Source organism: Gossypium raimondii, chromosome 12 (assembly GCF_025698545.1).
Source record: "Gossypium raimondii isolate GPD5lz chromosome 12, ASM2569854v1, whole genome shotgun sequence".
Taxonomy (NCBI): Eukaryota; Viridiplantae; Streptophyta; class Magnoliopsida; order Malvales; family Malvaceae; genus Gossypium; species Gossypium raimondii.
In genome coordinates this window covers 29,973,867-29,991,704 of record NC_068576.1, presented here as the reverse complement: position 1 = coordinate 29,991,704, position 17,838 = coordinate 29,973,867, and the positions used below count along the sequence as shown (strand labels likewise).

Genomic DNA, 17,838 nt, shown 5'->3' with positions numbered 1-17,838 from the left:
ATTGGTTTTTTAATATGAGAAATACAAAGATACATTTATAATATTATAATTTCAAAAAGTAAAGATAATTTAGTAATTTCTTCAATTAAATTGGTGCCTAGTTGACTTGTAATATCAACTTAACTAATGAGAGATTTAATTAAGAGTATAGATAATCACATTAGGAGGATTACAAAAATTAGAAGAAAAAAATTGGAGTATTAAGTTGAGATAAAAAACTTTGGCAAATTTAGGACCAAATGAATAAATAGACTAATCGTATTTGATATAACCACTAAATGTGACCCTAAGGCGACACCAACCCCACGCCCCGCACGACATTGCTTAAGATGTAAATACTGCCTTTTTTTTAATCTTAATTAAATTAAAAGCATGTAACACTCAATAATCACATCTCCCATCTAACTTCCCGACATTTTCCCCAGCTAGTAATGGCGGAAGAGAAAGAATCAACGTCGATTCCACTGAGCCAAGCCGAAAATGTTGGTGTCGATCCCGAAGATCCGGCTAAGTCTCCTCCTAGGCCTAGCTCCCCCAATTCCTCCACCCGCAAGGTCCATTTTCTCTTTCTTTTTTCCCCCTCATTTAGCTTTGACTTCCATCAATTAACCACACCCACTCCCTCATCTTTCTTCTTGGACTTCTTTCAATTTTTTCTTAGTCCAAATGTAGTTGTAATTGAGCCTTTTCACTTAATATAATTTGCGACTAACGGAAATTTGACTGCAGATATGGGAAATCCCTGCCGAATTTGGGATGTAGGAACTGAAAATGGTCAAATATCGCTCAAGATTTATCATAAACTTTCTTCACTATGTTTATTGAGTGTCAACTGGTTGGACTCTTCATATTAAGGGGGGAAAAAGAAAATGAAACTGGTTGAGCTCCCAATTATATCCAGAAATTCTGTTGGTTTTGATTGTCCTCGGGTTTGGGTTCAACCTGTTTTAAAAGTGGAAATCTTGATGACCTGTTGATTCTTTTTATCGTTTTTTAATGGATAAAACTAATTAATAGCCGCGCATTAGAAGGATTTTAAGCGTTGAGGATAAATGCTTCTGCTTTTAGGGTTTAGCATTTAAATTATCCCTTTTTTTTCCTTACTAAAATACCAAGAAATTGAATGACCTGTACGATAGAGCGCTTCCACGATAAGGTTTGTTCTTTATGTATTTCTTGGTTAAACCAATTTAGCGTTTCTATTGTTAAAATGCTTCATGGAAATTTCATGTGCCCATTTTCAAGGAATTTAATCATTTTCAAGTCATTATTATGAACGATTCAGAGTTTGACTACTTTAGTGGTTTTAAAGTAATCATGTTTGCCCCAAATTGAAAAGAACAGTTATGTTTAAGCTTCAATGTAAGTCTTAGAAAGCGTGGAAGCAATGAGAGCAGTTTTCAGAATAAATACGTTGTATTGATATCGAAGCATTCTGTTTTATTCTTCAGGCTTGTTGTTTTGTTCTCCAAAGTTGGGTCTCAAAGAAGTTCATGACTGGATGGTATTAAGCTTTTTTATTTCCCAAAATGTCAGTCTTCCATTAATTCTTTTGATATTTCAAAGCTTAACAAGTAACAACATGTTGACATGCAAAATTGCAGTGTGGTCCTTTTTCCTGTGGCAGTTACATTTTTCATTACTTGGTGGTTTATTCAGTTTGTTGACGGTTTCTTCAGTCCATTATATGAACGACTTGGCATTGACATATTTGGTAAGTTTAATTGTATTACTTGTGCCTTTGATGTTTGATGATTGAAGTGTGGCTAAGTTTATAAGTTCTTACCTTCAGTTATCACTATTCAACCATTCTTCACGATCATCAAACCCCAAAATTTCTTCATAATCCAAAAATGTATGTTTATTGCCAAAAAGAAAAAAAAGGAAAAAGAAATCGGCTTGCAATCTTTATAATATTCTATAGAGAAGTTCAAGGAAGAATAGAACTCAAAATCGCTATTGAGGGTTTTAACTCCATTGTGATAAACATTGCTGAAGAAGTTGTAGCTGATTTCTGAATATCATCAGAAGCATTTATGATTATTATATGGTACATGCGACAACCTACTGCTTCATCAAAGAGAATTCTTCTTCCTCTTCATTCTTGCATGTTATTTAGTTCTCTTTAGTGATTTTTTGCTTTGAGCAATGATTGTCTGAGCTTTGGTTACTTTCTGCAGGGCTGGGATTTATCACATCTCTGCTCTTTGTCTTCTTTGTTGGTGTTTTTGTTTCATCATGGATGGGAGCTGCTGTTTTCTCAGTGGGAGAATGGGTTATAAAGCGAATGCCGTTTGTTAGGCATTTATACTCAGCCTCAAAACAAATTAGTGCTGCGATATCCCCAGGTTATACTTATACCCAATTAACTACTTTGATAATCTGGTTTTTCATATCAATTTAGTTCAATAAGTGATTTGCATGCACAAAATTACTTTCACATGTTTCCACAAGCCAGGATATATTGCTTGATTGGCATGAAAGCTCAGAAACTATATGATTCACTTCAATCATACAAAGACATTATCTTTTCCTTGTAGATCAAAATACTACAGCATTTAAGGAGGTGGCTATCATTCGCCATCCACGTGTTGGTGAATATGCATTTGGATTTATCACATCTTCTGTCGTCCTTCAGGTACTATTTTAATATTTTATCTGTTCTTTTGCCAGATCATTTTTCCAGCTTGTAGTTCATAATTTTAAAACTAAGGTGTTCCTGTGATGGCTTGCTTATCTTAGAAATGCTCTTGTGATCTTTTCTGAAGGAGATTTGTATTGCACATCTAAGGAATCTGAACGATATATATCTCCCTGGAATAAACTGCTAATCTTTTATAATGAATTGGGATAATATAATTTTTGGCCCTTGAACTTGGCAACTAGGCCTACTTTGGTACTTGAAACTTTTTTTTGTTCACTTTGGATCTAAACTTGGCAACCAGATCCATTTTGGCTCCTGAATTTGGGTTTTGTCCGGATTTGATGATGTGACGTGTTCTTGGAATAGGACTGGATTGGTTGGTCGGACCGGTTGGATAGAGAATCAACCGGTATATTGGTTCGAACAAAGGTGTTGAACCGATTGAATCGAAAATTGCTCAAAACCAGCAAAAATAAAAAATTTGGACAAAAATCAGTAATTGTACATGTTGAATTTGTTTAATAATATTTTTAATTTTCTTTTTATGAAGTTTTAATTATTTATTTAATTATTGTTAGTCTAGCGATTGAACCAATCAAGCCGATTGAATTGGGAACTAGTGGTTTAATCGGTTCAACCATTGGTTCGGTTATTAGAACACTTATGTGTCATTTTTGGATTGTACCACGTCTCACTTGAAAATTTATATAATTTTTTAAATTTTTAAGTGATGGTATGACTCAATCTCAGAGTGTCACATCATCAAACTTTTATATTTTTTAAGTTGCAGGGACCAAAATAAATCTAGTTACCAAGTTCAAGTACTAAAGTGGGCCTAGTTGCCAAGTTCAGGGGTAAAAAATTATATTATCCCAAATGAATAAAAAACTTGAAAGTGTTCCGATGATAAACCTCGATTACTTTCATTTGGTTTTCTTGGAATGTACTGGATGGTATCCTATTTGGTCATTTTGGAGCTGTGTCTACCAAAATGCAGCCACAGTTTGAGATTTATTGTACTTGGATAACTGTAAACCTCTACTGTAAGTCAAATTTGCTAATGTTGTAAATACAAAGGGCAGCATATTTTACTACCAATAGTCCATTGCGTATTATGATATATAACCTTAATATTGTCAGTGCCTTTCATGAAATGTGGACTTAGACATCATATATATACATATATATTCTGAAAGCAACCTTTCTATAATAGGGGAAGTGCAGAGCCAACATCATGGAGAGAGGCCATGAACCTCAAAATCTCATGGGTAGAATGTGCGCAGACTGTGTGTGGATTGGGGGTTGGTATGTGTATAGGTTGGTGGGAATCTGGGGGTGTGTTTTTGATCACTTAAAAGCTTAAGAATCAAGTCTTAATTGTGATTATGCATTAATTCAACCTCTATCTTCAATTCTTACTAATGCTTAGCAAAGATGTTTCATCCTTTTTATCTTGGTGGCTAATAACTTTATTGTATGAGATACTTAATGTCTATTTCACTGATAGTTGTCCTAATTCTACTGGATGATTATGACGTGCCTCTTACTCTATGAGATCCTAGATGAATGGGCACTGCTCTTGGTTGTAGTTTTTGAGGCATGTAGTAGCAAGAGCTCCTTTTTACAAGTTTTGTTTTCCCTACAAGTTCCCTTAGTAGCTCAGCTTGTTGATTGTGCATGTAGAGAGAAAATGAAGATGAAGAGCTATGCAGTGTTTTTGTCCCGACAAACCATCTATACATTGGTGATATCTTCCTGGTGAACTCCAAAGAGATCATAAGGCCAAACCTTTCTATTCGAGAAGGCATAGGTATTTGCTCTATTTTCTTGAGCAGGTTCTTACCTTGTCATGCTTTCTCATTCTCTATATTTAATAAAGATGCTGGAATCAGAAAATTAAGGAATCATATTGCTGTTTTTGGATATGTTGATTTATGCTGCACATGTCAGAAAGAGCTTACTATGGAAAAGAGTTTGTTTAGCTGAACCATTTTGTTGTGGTTAAGGCTTAATTGAATTCATGGCCAGAAAACAAAAAAAAAAGTCAGATTGGGTTAATGAAAAAAAATAATAGGACTTCCAAATTAAAATTTTAGCTTACTTTTCACCAAGAACTTTCTCCAAATAGGAGATAAATTTGTAGGTAAAATTCTCTTGAACCAAGAAACTTCAAAATACAAGTTATATAATGAACAAAAATTTTATTTGTTTTGTGTTTTTGTTAACTATTTGATTTAGCATTTAGCATCAGCCAAATTTAAAACTAGTTGAACTGAACTGTATGAGTCCTTTGCAGCAGAGTCAAATGTCTGTGGTATGGGTTTGTGCTCTGTTGATTGATTAAAGTTTCTTGTTCGTTTGCAGTAGATGTCAATACCGGTTCAGTAGGCTTGTATACTTCCTAACCATGTTGATTTCATGTGCAAGAATGAGTCATGGACAATCAATCTGTTAATTTCAGTTTTGCTCATCCGTTTGTGTTTTCATTGTTCTTTTCTTTCGGTCCTAATGCAGAGATAATCGTTTCCGGAGGTATGACGATGCCAGAAGTGATCTCTCCGCAAGAAAGGTTTGCACGGCAGAAGGAAAGAATCCCTTTGAACAGGATGATGTAAAAAGTACTTAGAGAAGACAGAATGTCAGATAAGCTCGATAATTACTTTCACTTGTTGGAGCGTGATAATATTCTTTGGTGACAGCAAAATCTTAGTATAGGGATGGGTGCTTATACCCGCACTCTCTGGTAATTTCATAAAGTCGTAGCGTTGAGTCTCACAAACTGCTTCTTAGTGTATTTGGCTAATGCATTAGTGTTCTATACAGATCATTTGTCAAAAGGCAGCACTCGTAACAAAGAATTGATATTTTGAATATCATATGTTACTTGTCGCGTGTGAGTGTTGCATATAGGCATGTTCAATTGTCGATTTCATTTCCATGTATTTAGAGGATACTATGAGGAATTATCTTTTGTATGTGTCGGACCTGAAAGATATGGATATTTATTTCTTCGGGAAGGTATCCACTTAAATCGGTGTAAAATTATTATTTTTTGTATATTTTTGTATGATTAATATTTTAATAAATCAATAATTGAAATTATCAATATGATTATATTTCATGTATGTAAATTTGTAAATTGATCTTATATCTTTATCATATCGATCTAAAATATTATAATATTTATTGAATGGTTGAATTTTTTTACGTAAAACAAGTGGATTTAATTTATGTTAAATTAGACATGCATAATTTATATGAATGAAATATAAAATATAACAATTAAATCATTAAAATATTAATGGTGTAAAATATATGAAAGGGTGTAAAATTACTTTAATTTTAAGCTTAATGTATGCTTTAGTCCTTAAAGTATATCATTTTTCTACTTTGGCCTTTAAAGATTTTTTTGGCTTACTCTAGGTCCTAAAGTTAACAAACGTTTTAGTTTAGTCCTCTAAATGTTAAAATCAACATTTTGAATATCCAACTACTCATCTGCTGTCACTGCATCATAGTAATGTTCGAAAAAACTAAAAATTCTTTTTACAATGAAAAATCACAAAAATATAAAATAAAATAACTTAAAAAACTACATAAAATAGAAAATTATAAAAAAATACTAAAAGTTTCTTTAAGAAAACTAGAATTTTAATTTTTGGATAGGTAAACTACTAGGAGTTGGTTCTAAAATCGTTACTATTGGGTTGTGTATTTCCTGAAAGTTTCTTGTGTACTTTACTTTGAGGTTTAATGTAACAACCTATTTTTCAGTGGTATCGAAAATAATAGTTTTGGGATCATAATTCCGACGAGTGAGTTCGTAAATATTATTATTTAATATTTACGAGTCAAGTACAGTGCTATAGTGAATTTTGATTTGATAAATTTTGATATTTAGATGATTAATTAAAGTACACGTGATTTTAGAAAATGAGGTATTAGGACCTCGTTTCTATAAATCGAGCCTGTAAATATGTTTATTAAATATTTATGGAGTTGTTATATAGGTGTATTAAAATTTGGTCCCAAAATTTTAGTAATTAGATGGCTAATTTAGGTACAAGTACTAATCGTAAAATTGTAAAAATCTATCGGTATTGAATTTTATTAGTTAAATGGCTTAATTAATGTTTGTGCAAGGATCTAAGTGGCAATTAGATCACTTTTACATGAGATAGACGGTTAGTGGGTGATTTTAATTGAAATATATATTACTTTTAATGTTAAATTAATAAAAAAAAGTAAATAAATATAAAATAAAAGACATCTTTTCATTTTATTCTTCCCATCGAAACTACAACATTGTTAAAGAGAAGAAAAGCTTCAAACTATCAAATCATTCGGCCTTTGCATGATAAGGTTTTGGGGTCTCGTTTCTCGTAAATTTTATGTTTTTAGGATCATTGTAACTCATTTTAGCTAATTCATATGTTCATTTTTAAAACTGTTATGGTTTAAAACTATTATCATTGTTAATATATGAAGGTTTGGATGTTAAGATGTTAGATTTTGATCTTGTAAATGAAAAAGGATTAGTTTGTAAAGTGGAAATTGTAAGTTTTGAACATAAGGACTAAATTGTTAATATCTTGAAATTGGTGTGTAATTTTATAATTTTTATATTTGGAGGATGTAATTGAATATATTTGAAGTTGGTTTAAAGTTTGGAGTTCAAATTTGGAAGTTATGACAAGTTTGATTTTTAGGTACTAAATTGAATAAAATGTAAAACTTGAAGAAATAACCGAGAGATGAAATTGAGCTTACATATTTTTTAATATTTTTTATGATATTTGAGTGACTAAATTGAAATAAATTTATATTACGAGATCAAGATTTGAACAAGACGAAGAAAATCGTGAAAAGGAAAAATTATAGAATAGTCCCTGCCATTGTGTATATTGTTATTTTTCTAAGTAAGTTCATACAATATAACTAGGTCTAAACTACTATTATGTTATGTTTAAATGTGTAATTATGTTTTATCGATAGTTTGAATTGTTTATGAATTGTTACATAAATTGAGGATTGAATTTAATTGAAATGGATCGATACAAAATGGAAATGTTGAGGTTAAATCCCGATGAACTTAGTAAAAGTCTCATATATGAGGTTACGAGTTGATTCCTGATGGTACTGAGCTCCAACATTTGTTGCGAACTCGAAGATACATGTGACACAAGTTTAGCCTGTACTGGTAACCTTACATGTATTTTAAGCCCTCGCCAGACTATTTGTTGTGTAGGTTTAACCCAAATAAGTAACGAAGCACTATTGTTTATGAATAGCTCAGTCGAGCAATTGATAATTGTTGTGTAGGTTTAACCCGAATGGGTAACCAAACACTACTGTTTTTGATTAACTCAAACGAGCAGTTGATATTATTTTCGCCTATGTATTGAGTTCTTTTACAATGTTTCATTAGGTATAAATAAAAGATGGAAGTGTGAATATATGAAATTGGTGTTGGAAAATAAATGAAATTGATATGTATATGAGATACAAATTGAATTGTGGTGGAAAGATGAATATTTGAGGTTATATGTATGGATTTCAATTCAAAACCTTACTTATTTGACGATGTTGTATTATACCTTAATAGGGTTAACTATTTTCTTTAGTGAATTGTATATGTTAAACAATTGAGGTAAGTAGAAATATATATTGTATGAGCTTACTAAGTATTTATAATACTTACTTGTGTTACTACTTTTTTTTTTGTAGATTTGGACGTCTGGAATGTGTCGATCGGGTCAACGAAAAGCACGCACATTTCGTCTCCCGATTCGTTAGACTTTTGATGTTTCGAGCTTGGTTATTTGTGGCATTAAATAGGATGATTAAGATTTTACAAGTTAATGAGTGTTTTGGTATAATTATTCATGTATATAAGCATGGTAACTTGCTAAATGATGGATGATTTGTGGAAAAGTTTGCGTGATGTTATGTATATGATCTAGTATGTGCTTGTGTTTTTGCATTGTTGAGTTTGGATATATATAAAAATGTGCACATGGTAACTTAAGTAAATGTTGAATGGTAATTGCAAATGTGAATGACAACCTTAAATAATGACATGTATATGACCTAGCTTGTGGTATAAAATGGTTAAGTGTTTTGGTATGGATTGTTGATTTATATTGATGGTTATGTTGGTGCCAAATGTGGCATATTGCTTGTATGTTTAGTTGGTTATGGAAATTGCAATTTTGGCATATATTTACACATGTTTTGAGACTAGTCTAGTTGGTTTGGAATGCATTATAAGTCACTTTTGAAAGGTGGGTTTATGCTGTAACAGCCCACCCAGTGGATACAATATCAAGTTACTGTTTGGCGTGTAAATTGGTTGAGTCAAGGGTAGAAAAATGAGTAAGTTAGAGAAATATTTGTGTTGATTATGTGTGGAATATTTTGTAGGATTCACCATTTGGAAAACTTCAGGTTTTGGTGAACTCTAGGGTTTGGCAGACTATTCTGTTATCCGCCAACCCTGTAACAACCCGTCTTCAGTAAAATCAGAACAGTGATTTTGGGACCACAAATCTGAAGTCAAAAAATTTATTTTATTATTATTTTATTTCCTACAGCATGATAGTGCTACCGTATAAAAATTTCGTTAAGAAATTTTACCATTTACAAGCTCAATTTGATAAAAAAGACTAAATTGTGTAAAGTACAAAAGTTGAGTTCTAGTAGCTAAAGGTATTAAATAGCTATAGAACCTTAAATTAAGAGTCCTCATATGGTAATTGGACCATAAATAGTCATAGTGGATGTACATGGTTTGGCAATATTGAAAATTTGATTAATTTTAAAGGTTAATTAAGTAATTAAATGTAAAACTAATTAAATATATTAAGCCCTCATCTTTTCTTTAATCACTTGCAACCGAAATTAGAAGAGGAAAGTAGCCATTTTTGAAGCTAAGGTTCGACCATGCTTGTTTGGCTTGATTAGGTATGTATTTTGTCTCGTTTTTATTGATTTCTATGTTTTTGAGATCGTTGTAACTTAATCTAGCTAGCCTGAGGACTAATTTGTGAAATTTTTAGGGTTTTACCATTGATGAATATACATGATTTTTGATGTTTGATGATAGAAAATGGATAGTTGTTATTAGATAAACAACTTTTGTAAAAGGGATTTTTGGTGAAATTGTCAAATAGGTATTAAATTGAAAAATAGAAAATTATACATGGTGAAATTGTGAAATAAATGAAATATAGGGCTTGCTAGGGACCTAATTGATATTCGGCCATAGTGGGTTGTGGCAAATTACATAAATTTCCATTTTTATGAGCTAGGGACTAAATTGTAAAGGAATTAAAAGTTTAGGGGTAAAATAGTAATTTTTCCAAAATATGCTTTTGGGCTAAATTGAGTAAAATTTATCTGTATAGATCAAGATAGACCTCATACAAATTTAGATTGGGGCAAAGAGAAAGTCTCAGATCTATACAGCTCGTGTGAGCATACATGTATAGGATTTGACGGATTACAGTTATATGATTTAGCACACTATGTGTGAGCTATCTCAGGTATCTAACAATATTCTAAATGGTTCAACAAGTAATATTCTAATACGAAATGGTAAGAGTTCAATACGGACTATTATAGGGACATATATGAATTACATGGAAATATTGTTACATGGTATATGAAAAATTGAATTGGATGATACATGTATATGAAACTTAATCAATTTTTGTGCTCATCCATGATTATTGGTTTATATACGTATTTACATGGCTAACATGGTTGATGTATATGTGCTTACGCATTTGGCCAAGTTATGTTGGGATATGCTATGTTACTTACCTATTATGTGACTAAATGGTAAGTTATGTTCTATGTTATACGAACTTACTAAGCTTAAATTCTTACTCTGTGTTATTTTCCATGTCTTACAGAAAATTAGAAGCTCGTTCGGGTTGGAAGCTTGTCGGAGCTATATAACATTATCCATCGGCTCTTTTGGTACATGCGGTTGTTTTAATTTTGGTTATAATGGCATGTATAGGTATTTTGGCTAGTGTTGGCCATGTGTTTTGGTTGTTGATATGACCATTCGTTTTGGCTTGTGATTTGACACTTTGATGATGATATGAGCTTAGTTTATGGCATGTAAATATTAGCTTTATAATGATTGATGAATGACTTAATATGGTTGAATGATGGAAGATGAAATGATAGTTGTTATGCATATTATATATGGCTTGTGACAAGTTAAAATGTTGAGAAATGGTACTTTTTTTGAAAGCCATATTTGGTACTAATTAATAGGTTGTGGTAAGTTAATTCAATAGGTTGAATTTATGCAAACTTGATTGGAAGTTGGTTGATTATTTTGGCCAAATTGATTACATGATTATACATGTTTACATGTTGTCATTTGAGGTGCCTAAGGGCATATTGGTTGTATGTGATAGTACCATATGTAAATGACTTGTTTATAGCTTGATTTTTCATGATTTTGGTACATTGTTATGGATTGTATATATGTGCATTTTTGGTTGTAGGTATATGCCTTGATGGGTGAGAAAAATGGCCTATTTCGTCCACACAGGCAGAGACATGGGCGTGTGTCTCAGTCGTGTGTGACACACGGTCGAGTGACACGGCCGTGTGTCCTTTATAGCTTTCGTAGGGTTACAAGTCAGGCTGTTAGACGGCCTGACACACAGGCGTGTGAGGTTATTTCGAAAGGTACACGGCCTAGCACACGGGCATGTGGCTTGGCCATGTGACCCAAGTCAGTGAGTTACATGGGCACGAACATGGGCTAGGACACGGTCGTGTGTTCGTACTTCGAATTCCTACACGGCTTGAGACACGGGCATGTCTCTTGACCGTGTGACCCCTGTAGTGTTGAAAATTTTCAATGTTTTCTGAAAAATTCTTTGAGTTTTTGATTTAGTCCCAACTTGTTTCTAACATTGTTTTAGGTCCTCGAGGGCTCGTATGAGAGACAATATATATGATTTGGATTGGTTTTAATATGATTTTTAATATGATTTGAAATGTTTATAAATTGTACTTGTTTGAAGTAAATTTTTTGGTACTATTCCGTAACCCTATTCCAGCGACAGATACGGGTTAGGGGTGTTACAAACCCTAGATGGTTTGGGTGAACTCGTCAGTTGGTAGCTCAATAGGTTTTCCTTCGTGGATAGCATATGTTACGAGGACGTGATACATGATGTTAGAGTTTAGTTGAGACCTAGTTAGAATTGAACTAAGATACTGTAGATGATTTGATACTTAATTAATTCCTCATGAATTCCTAGAGCGATCGTAAGATCCTCTGAATTTCCACTAATTTTTGTTCCTGGTTATCGCTACTATATAAGGATATTAGACTAGCATATTTGTACATTTTTCTTTTGCTTATTCTTCTTCCTTGCATATTTTCTAAAGCTTTAGAAATTCTAAGTTAGCTTCATTAGCAATGAGTTTCCAGTATTTAGTTGAGACCATTGTTAACACCATATTACTGCTTAAGAAGCTAACGAAGGTCCAAACAACTAGGGCAAAAGACCTGCTGAGTAGGTTACTGTGTTAGATTTTCTTGTGAGTTCCTTCTTAATTCCATATGTTACAAATTATTTTGCGGTATAAATTGTGTAAGGTAAATATTTCTTCTTAATAACGTAATTTTGTAGTGTTTAGTTAAGCGGTGTTTAACCATTATCAACTTGTGAATGGTCAGTTCATGTTTCGATGTGAATACCCTCTGTTCTGTACAAGATCCGTACCATTTATATGTGAACTGTGATATGTGATGAAGAAGGGGATATGTTTGTGATGCCTTCGGTAGGGCAACTATATTGCAAATCGGACTGGCAGATCACAAGAAACCATAATTAATTGAATGAAATTGATATCAAGAGTTACAGAGGTTTATGCTTATGAACACGTCTGATCGATATGAATCTGATTCTGAATTATGGGTATGAGGTTGGCACAATGATGGGTTCTGTGTAATATGAGTTCGTTGTGTAAGTTTTCGTTAAATTGGTAGATAGTGACTGTGTAATAGCCCGTTTCAGTGAAATCGAAACATTGGTTTTGAGACCACAAATTTGGCGAGTACATTATTAGTTTATTATTATTTTAATGTCTAAGGTATGTTAGTAGAGTCGTATAAAAATTTCGTTAAGAAAATTTGACATTTGCATGCTTAATTAGGTAAAACGGACTAAATCGTAAAAGGTGCAAAAGTAGAGTTCTATAAGTTAAATGTATCAAATAGCTATGAAATTCTAAAGTAAAGGGATTTATATGGTAATTAGACTATTATTATTATTAGTGGACAAAGATGGGCATGAAATTGATGTTTTAATTAGTTTAAGTTAAATGTTAATAAAGTAAATTAATAAATAAATGAAGTAAAAATAATGCAAAAGATGGTATCATCTTTATTGTTGGGAAACACCATCGAAATTAAAGAACAAAAACACCATTTTTAGGGTGGAGCATTTGGCCAAGTTGATTTGCTTGCATGTAAGTGATTTTGATCCCGTTTTTAATGATTTTTATGTTTTCGAAGTCGTTGTAGCTTAATCTAGCTAGCCTAGGGACTAATTTGCAAAAGTGTTAAAGGATTAGGGTTTATCCATGAACATGTTTGCATGATTCTTGAAATTTTATGAAAGATTATGAGTCCTTGTTATTAAATAAACAAGTTTTGTAAAGGGATTTTTGATGAAATTGTCAATTAGGGACTTATTTGTAAAAGTAGTAAAATACCATGATAAATTTGTAAAATTTTGATTTGTGTGAGGTTGTATAGTCCCTAGTAAATTCGGCTAGTATGAAATGTGGATGAAATTGCATAAATTTCACTTTAAGAGTTTAAGGACTAAATTGTAAAGAAGTTAAAATATTAGGGGGTAAAAGTATAATTTTGAAAAATATGAAATTTGGATTAAATTGAATAGGATGGGTATTAAATAGATTGAATTTGTTTATTCAGATCAAGATAAACCTTGTACGGATCTAGATCAAGGAAAAGCTAAAGCCTCAGATTAGTTGATTTTATTTCGACGTCTTTGTAATCGAGGTAAGTTCATATGTTTAAATAATGTTTTAATGTTATTTTGATATATATGTTATTATGCTATTTATCATGTAAAGAAATGATGGAAATTCAACGATGTTATGACGATTATCGAGCCCTGTTTGAACCTTAGGAATATATAGGATACAAATGACATATTATTAGGGTTACCATGTTTCGGGTGCTGGTCCTGAATGTCCTACCGATGGCTGAGGTCTGACATTTGTTGTAGATACTCACCAGCTTGTGTAAGCAGCATCGTGTAGCTTACATTCCAACAGTTAGCTTGTGTTAGCAGACCCATTTTACAGCTCGAGTGAGCAACGATGTAAAGGAAAAGGAAAAGGAAAAGGAAAAAGAAAAGGAAAAGGAAAAGGAAAAGGAAAAGGAAAAGGAAAAGGAAAAGGAAAAGGAAAAGGAAAAGGAAAAGGAAAGGTTGCGACCATATGTTTAGCACACTTTGTGTGAGCTTTCCCTTGTATCTAGTGTTATTCTAAATGATTCAATAGGCACGAAAAGGGAAGGAACGGTAAGTGTTCCAATCGACTATGTGATGAACCTATGAAAAGTATGAATTCAATGGCATTATATTCATGTAAATCTACCTTACCATGTGATAATTCAATTGAGTTATGTGTTAAAGCACTAACACGTGTTGTTAATAATGCTTAGGCTTGTGCCAAGCTTATGTTGGATTGAATCATGTTTAAATTATAAGGTTATGCATTGAAATTGTAAGTTGTATTCATGATTTACAAACTTACTAAGCATTATATGCTTACGAAATTTTCTTTCCTATGTTTTATAGATTATCAGAAGCTCGATCGGTTTGGAAGCTCGTCGGAGATCTATCACACTATCCAGCGATTAAATCAGTAGTTTTGATGTTTTGGCTAAGGTTATAATGGCATGTATAAGTTAATTTGGTTGATGAACTATTGGTACTTTTAGTGCATTTTTATTATGTGTTGTTGTAGTTAAGTTGATGCATGATTAGCCAAATTGGTATGTGTTGGAGTAGTTACAAAGTGGTCAAGTTTACTATGTTTTGATATGGAATTGAGCTAGATGTGTATGAATGAAATATGGCCAATTATGCATAAGTTTAGGTAGGTTTACTTAACTATGATTGAGGTGTCTTGTTGGCATATTGGTTGAATGGAATTTGGTCATTTGAATTGTTCATGTTATGCATGTTTTGGTATGTTTGTGATGCCTTGTTGATGTGTGCCAATTGTGTTTAGGTATAAGCTTAAAATGGGTGATGGAAATGACTTGAATTTGGCCAATTTCATGTCCACATGGCCTAAGACAAGGGCATGTGTCTTAGCCGTGTGTGACACATGGCCATGCGACACGGCCGTGTGTCCCCTATAGGTTTTAAAGGTTTCAAGTCAGGCTGTTACACAGCCTAGCACACGGTCTGACACCCGGGCATGTGAGGTCATTTCAAAAGTTATGCGGCCTGGCACACGGGCGTATGGCTTAGCCGTGTGACCCAACTTAGAGAGCTACACAGGTATTGACACGGGTTGGGACACAACTGTGTTTCCCTATTTTGATTGTTACACGGCCTGAGACACAGGTGTGTGTCTCAACCGTGTGACCCCTGTAGTTCAAATTTTCTAACTTTTTCTTAGTGATGACTCAAGGATGGAATTTCAAAAGATTATGAAGGGCAAAATGGTCAATTAGAAGGAGAGAGAATTCTAGAAGGTAATGATGATGTTGGTGATATTTTTAATTAATTAATTAGATAAATGTTATTTAATTATTATTTTATTAAGGTTTTTAGTATTATTTTATTAATAAATGATTAATATAAAAGGAAGAAAAGATGATGAGAAATCATCTCTTCTTCATGGAACCAACGTGAGAAGAAGAAAGAAAGAAAGTTTTCTTTCTTTACAATTTGGTCATTTTTACCAAAAATTCACCATTTTCACTTAGAAATCAAAGAAATTTCCATAGCCACCAAGAGAGAAAATTGATAAGGAGACTATGGGGAGCTAGAATATTAAGTTAGATTCAAGAAATAGAAGCTAGAGGAGAGAGAAAATCAAGTTAAAGATTGAAATCAATAGCACAAGGTAAGAACATCAAGATTTCAATATATTTTTAAATTTGATGTTATTGAAAAGCATGGAAATAATGTTATAGTACAGTTTTCTTATATATGGTCTTATGTTCTTGATATATTAGTGAAGAGAAATAAGTGAAAGTGATGAAAATATTATAGAGAAAGAGAGTTATACACCTAGTAATCAACATTTTGAACTAAAACAGTTTTGGACAGCAATAGTAGGTTAAATTTGAAAAATCACCATAAATTGTGGAAATCGAATTAGAGTATGAACAAAATATGGAATTTAAGCTTATTGAGTCTAGTTTCTCATAGAAGAAATGGTGTAAGCAATGGAATTGTAAACTATGAGATATAATTAGAGGCTTAACTTTATATTTTTAAATCCTTAATGATTCTATTTTAAATAGAAACAAACGGTAACATCATTCGAATTCTTTACGAGGAGATAATTAATTTTTAGTGAAGAAGGGTCGGAACTGTCAGACAGCAAAACATGGATGAATTTAAAGAATAAAATGTACTTATTCGCTAACCAAAAATTCTGAAAATTTTATGGTAAGAAGATATGTGAGTCTAGTTTCAGAGAAAATTAACAGATCTTAATTTGGAGTTCTGTAGCTCGAGATATAAAGAATTTAGTGACTACGACTCAAGTGGACAGCTTTGAATGAATATATAAGTAAATGGTGAAATTATAGATAATGTTACCTATAAGCATGTTATATACATTAAGGATGTGGAATGGAGAGGAGGAGGAGGAAAATATATGATTATTCAACTAGCATGAGTTTTCATTAAAAATGACCAATTTACATGTTTTAGGTTCAGGGACTAAATTGAACAAATGTGAAACTTTAAGGGTAAATTTTTAAAAATGTCAAAAAGTGACCAAATTGCATGAAATGAATTTTTTTATTATTTAAATTAGTAAATTGAATGAAATATTAATTTAGATCATGATTGGGTGGAAGTTCGAGAAAAAAATAAAAAATTTTCAAAATGTCCCTGAATTTTGGTATTTCCGCAATTTAGGCTGGTAAGTTCGTATGAACTATATTACGTATAATTTTAATTAAAGTGAGTGTTATTTGGATGATTTGTTTCTGATTATAATGACATGTATAAGTCAAATTGGCCAACGTTAGCTCATTAATGTTTTGATTTTTGATTGGTTATAACATGAATGCTTGATGGAATGAAATGCTATGGAATGAAATGGTATGGAATGGAATGGGATGGAATGGAATGAAATAAAATAAAATTTGAAAATATATGAATGAATTGTGTATAAATCAGTCACATGCTCGATCATAATCGATAAACGTTGAGTTAAATGGTAAATCTGAATTAGTATTGAATTTAATGTATTGGATTATATGTGAATTATATAAAATTTCCATTGCTAGTGAAATTGATTTGAATTGTGAACGTGAGAATTTGTGAATTTAATGAAATGAAAATAAAGCATTGAATTGTTAAGATTTGTGAATTGCATGAATATGTATCGGGTCTCGTAGGCCCTAGTTATTATAAATATAATATTTTGAAGATATATTGTGAAGAATTATAAAAGCATGTTAAAAATTTGAAGAGTTTTAATTTGGATGAAATTTTATGACTCAATTTAATACGTTTACAAGTTTATGTTTCGGTAATGCTTCGTACCCTATTCCGGCGTCAAATACGGGTAAGGGGTGTTACACAAAATGCTAGAGTTTATCATTATGACAACTAAGGCTCATAAGATGGAGATGATAGTTCAAGATAATAGTAGAGATTTTGTTAAAGAAAGAATGAAACATGGATTTGTTGGTCCACCACCCTCATCGAATTTCAAGAATCCAAAAGATTGAAGCTTTTCGATGTCAAGAAGAGTTTCATAGCCTATGAGTTTTAGGTGAGATGTAGGTGGTCGACAAGCAACCTAGATGGCAAGTATGGACTGATCTAGAACAATGAGGAATCTAATCTACGAGCACTGTGGAAAAAATCATAGAGGAGAATGCTAGAGGCATATTGGAGCTTATTTTGGGTATGGGTCTT

The 17,838-nt window shown here is 32.3% G+C and overlaps 1 protein-coding gene across 2 annotated transcripts; it reads left to right on the top strand.

Annotated features, from left to right (window-relative positions):
- The first annotated feature begins 356 nt into the window (after positions 1–356).
- Positions 357–5,752, top strand: LOC105763652 (protein LIKE COV 2). 2 transcript variants are annotated; one of them, XM_052625565.1, is made up of 7 exons: positions 357–554; positions 1,452–1,504; positions 1,605–1,714; positions 2,181–2,348; positions 2,541–2,638; positions 3,858–3,961; positions 4,328–4,454. In XM_052625565.1, the coding sequence occupies exons 1-7, from the start codon at positions 432–434 to the stop codon at positions 4,404–4,406; spliced, it is 735 nt and encodes a 244-aa protein (XP_052481525.1). In that variant the 5' UTR covers positions 357–431; the 3' UTR covers positions 4,407–4,454. The 2 variants fall into 2 exon arrangements, with proteins under 2 accessions (XP_052481525.1, XP_012437391.1); XM_012581937.2 differs by lacking the exon at positions 3,858–3,961 and adding an exon at positions 5,159–5,752 and having other exon boundaries at positions 359–554.
- The last annotated feature ends 12,086 nt before the right edge of the window (positions 5,753–17,838 follow it).

Excerpts from the sequence above, each read along its gene's own strand:
- LOC105763652 (XM_012581937.2), top strand. The coding sequence starts at position 432 with ATGGCGGAAGAGAAAGAATCAACGTCGATTCCACTGAGCCAAGCCGAA. Across the intron at positions 2,349-2,540 it reads TAGTGCTGCGATATCCCCAG|ATCAAAATACTACAGCATTT; the intron begins GTTATACTTATA and ends TTTTCCTTGTAG. Across the intron at positions 4,455-5,158 it reads TTCTATTCGAGAAGGCATAG|AGATAATCGTTTCCGGAGGT; the intron begins GTATTTGCTCTA and ends GTCCTAATGCAG.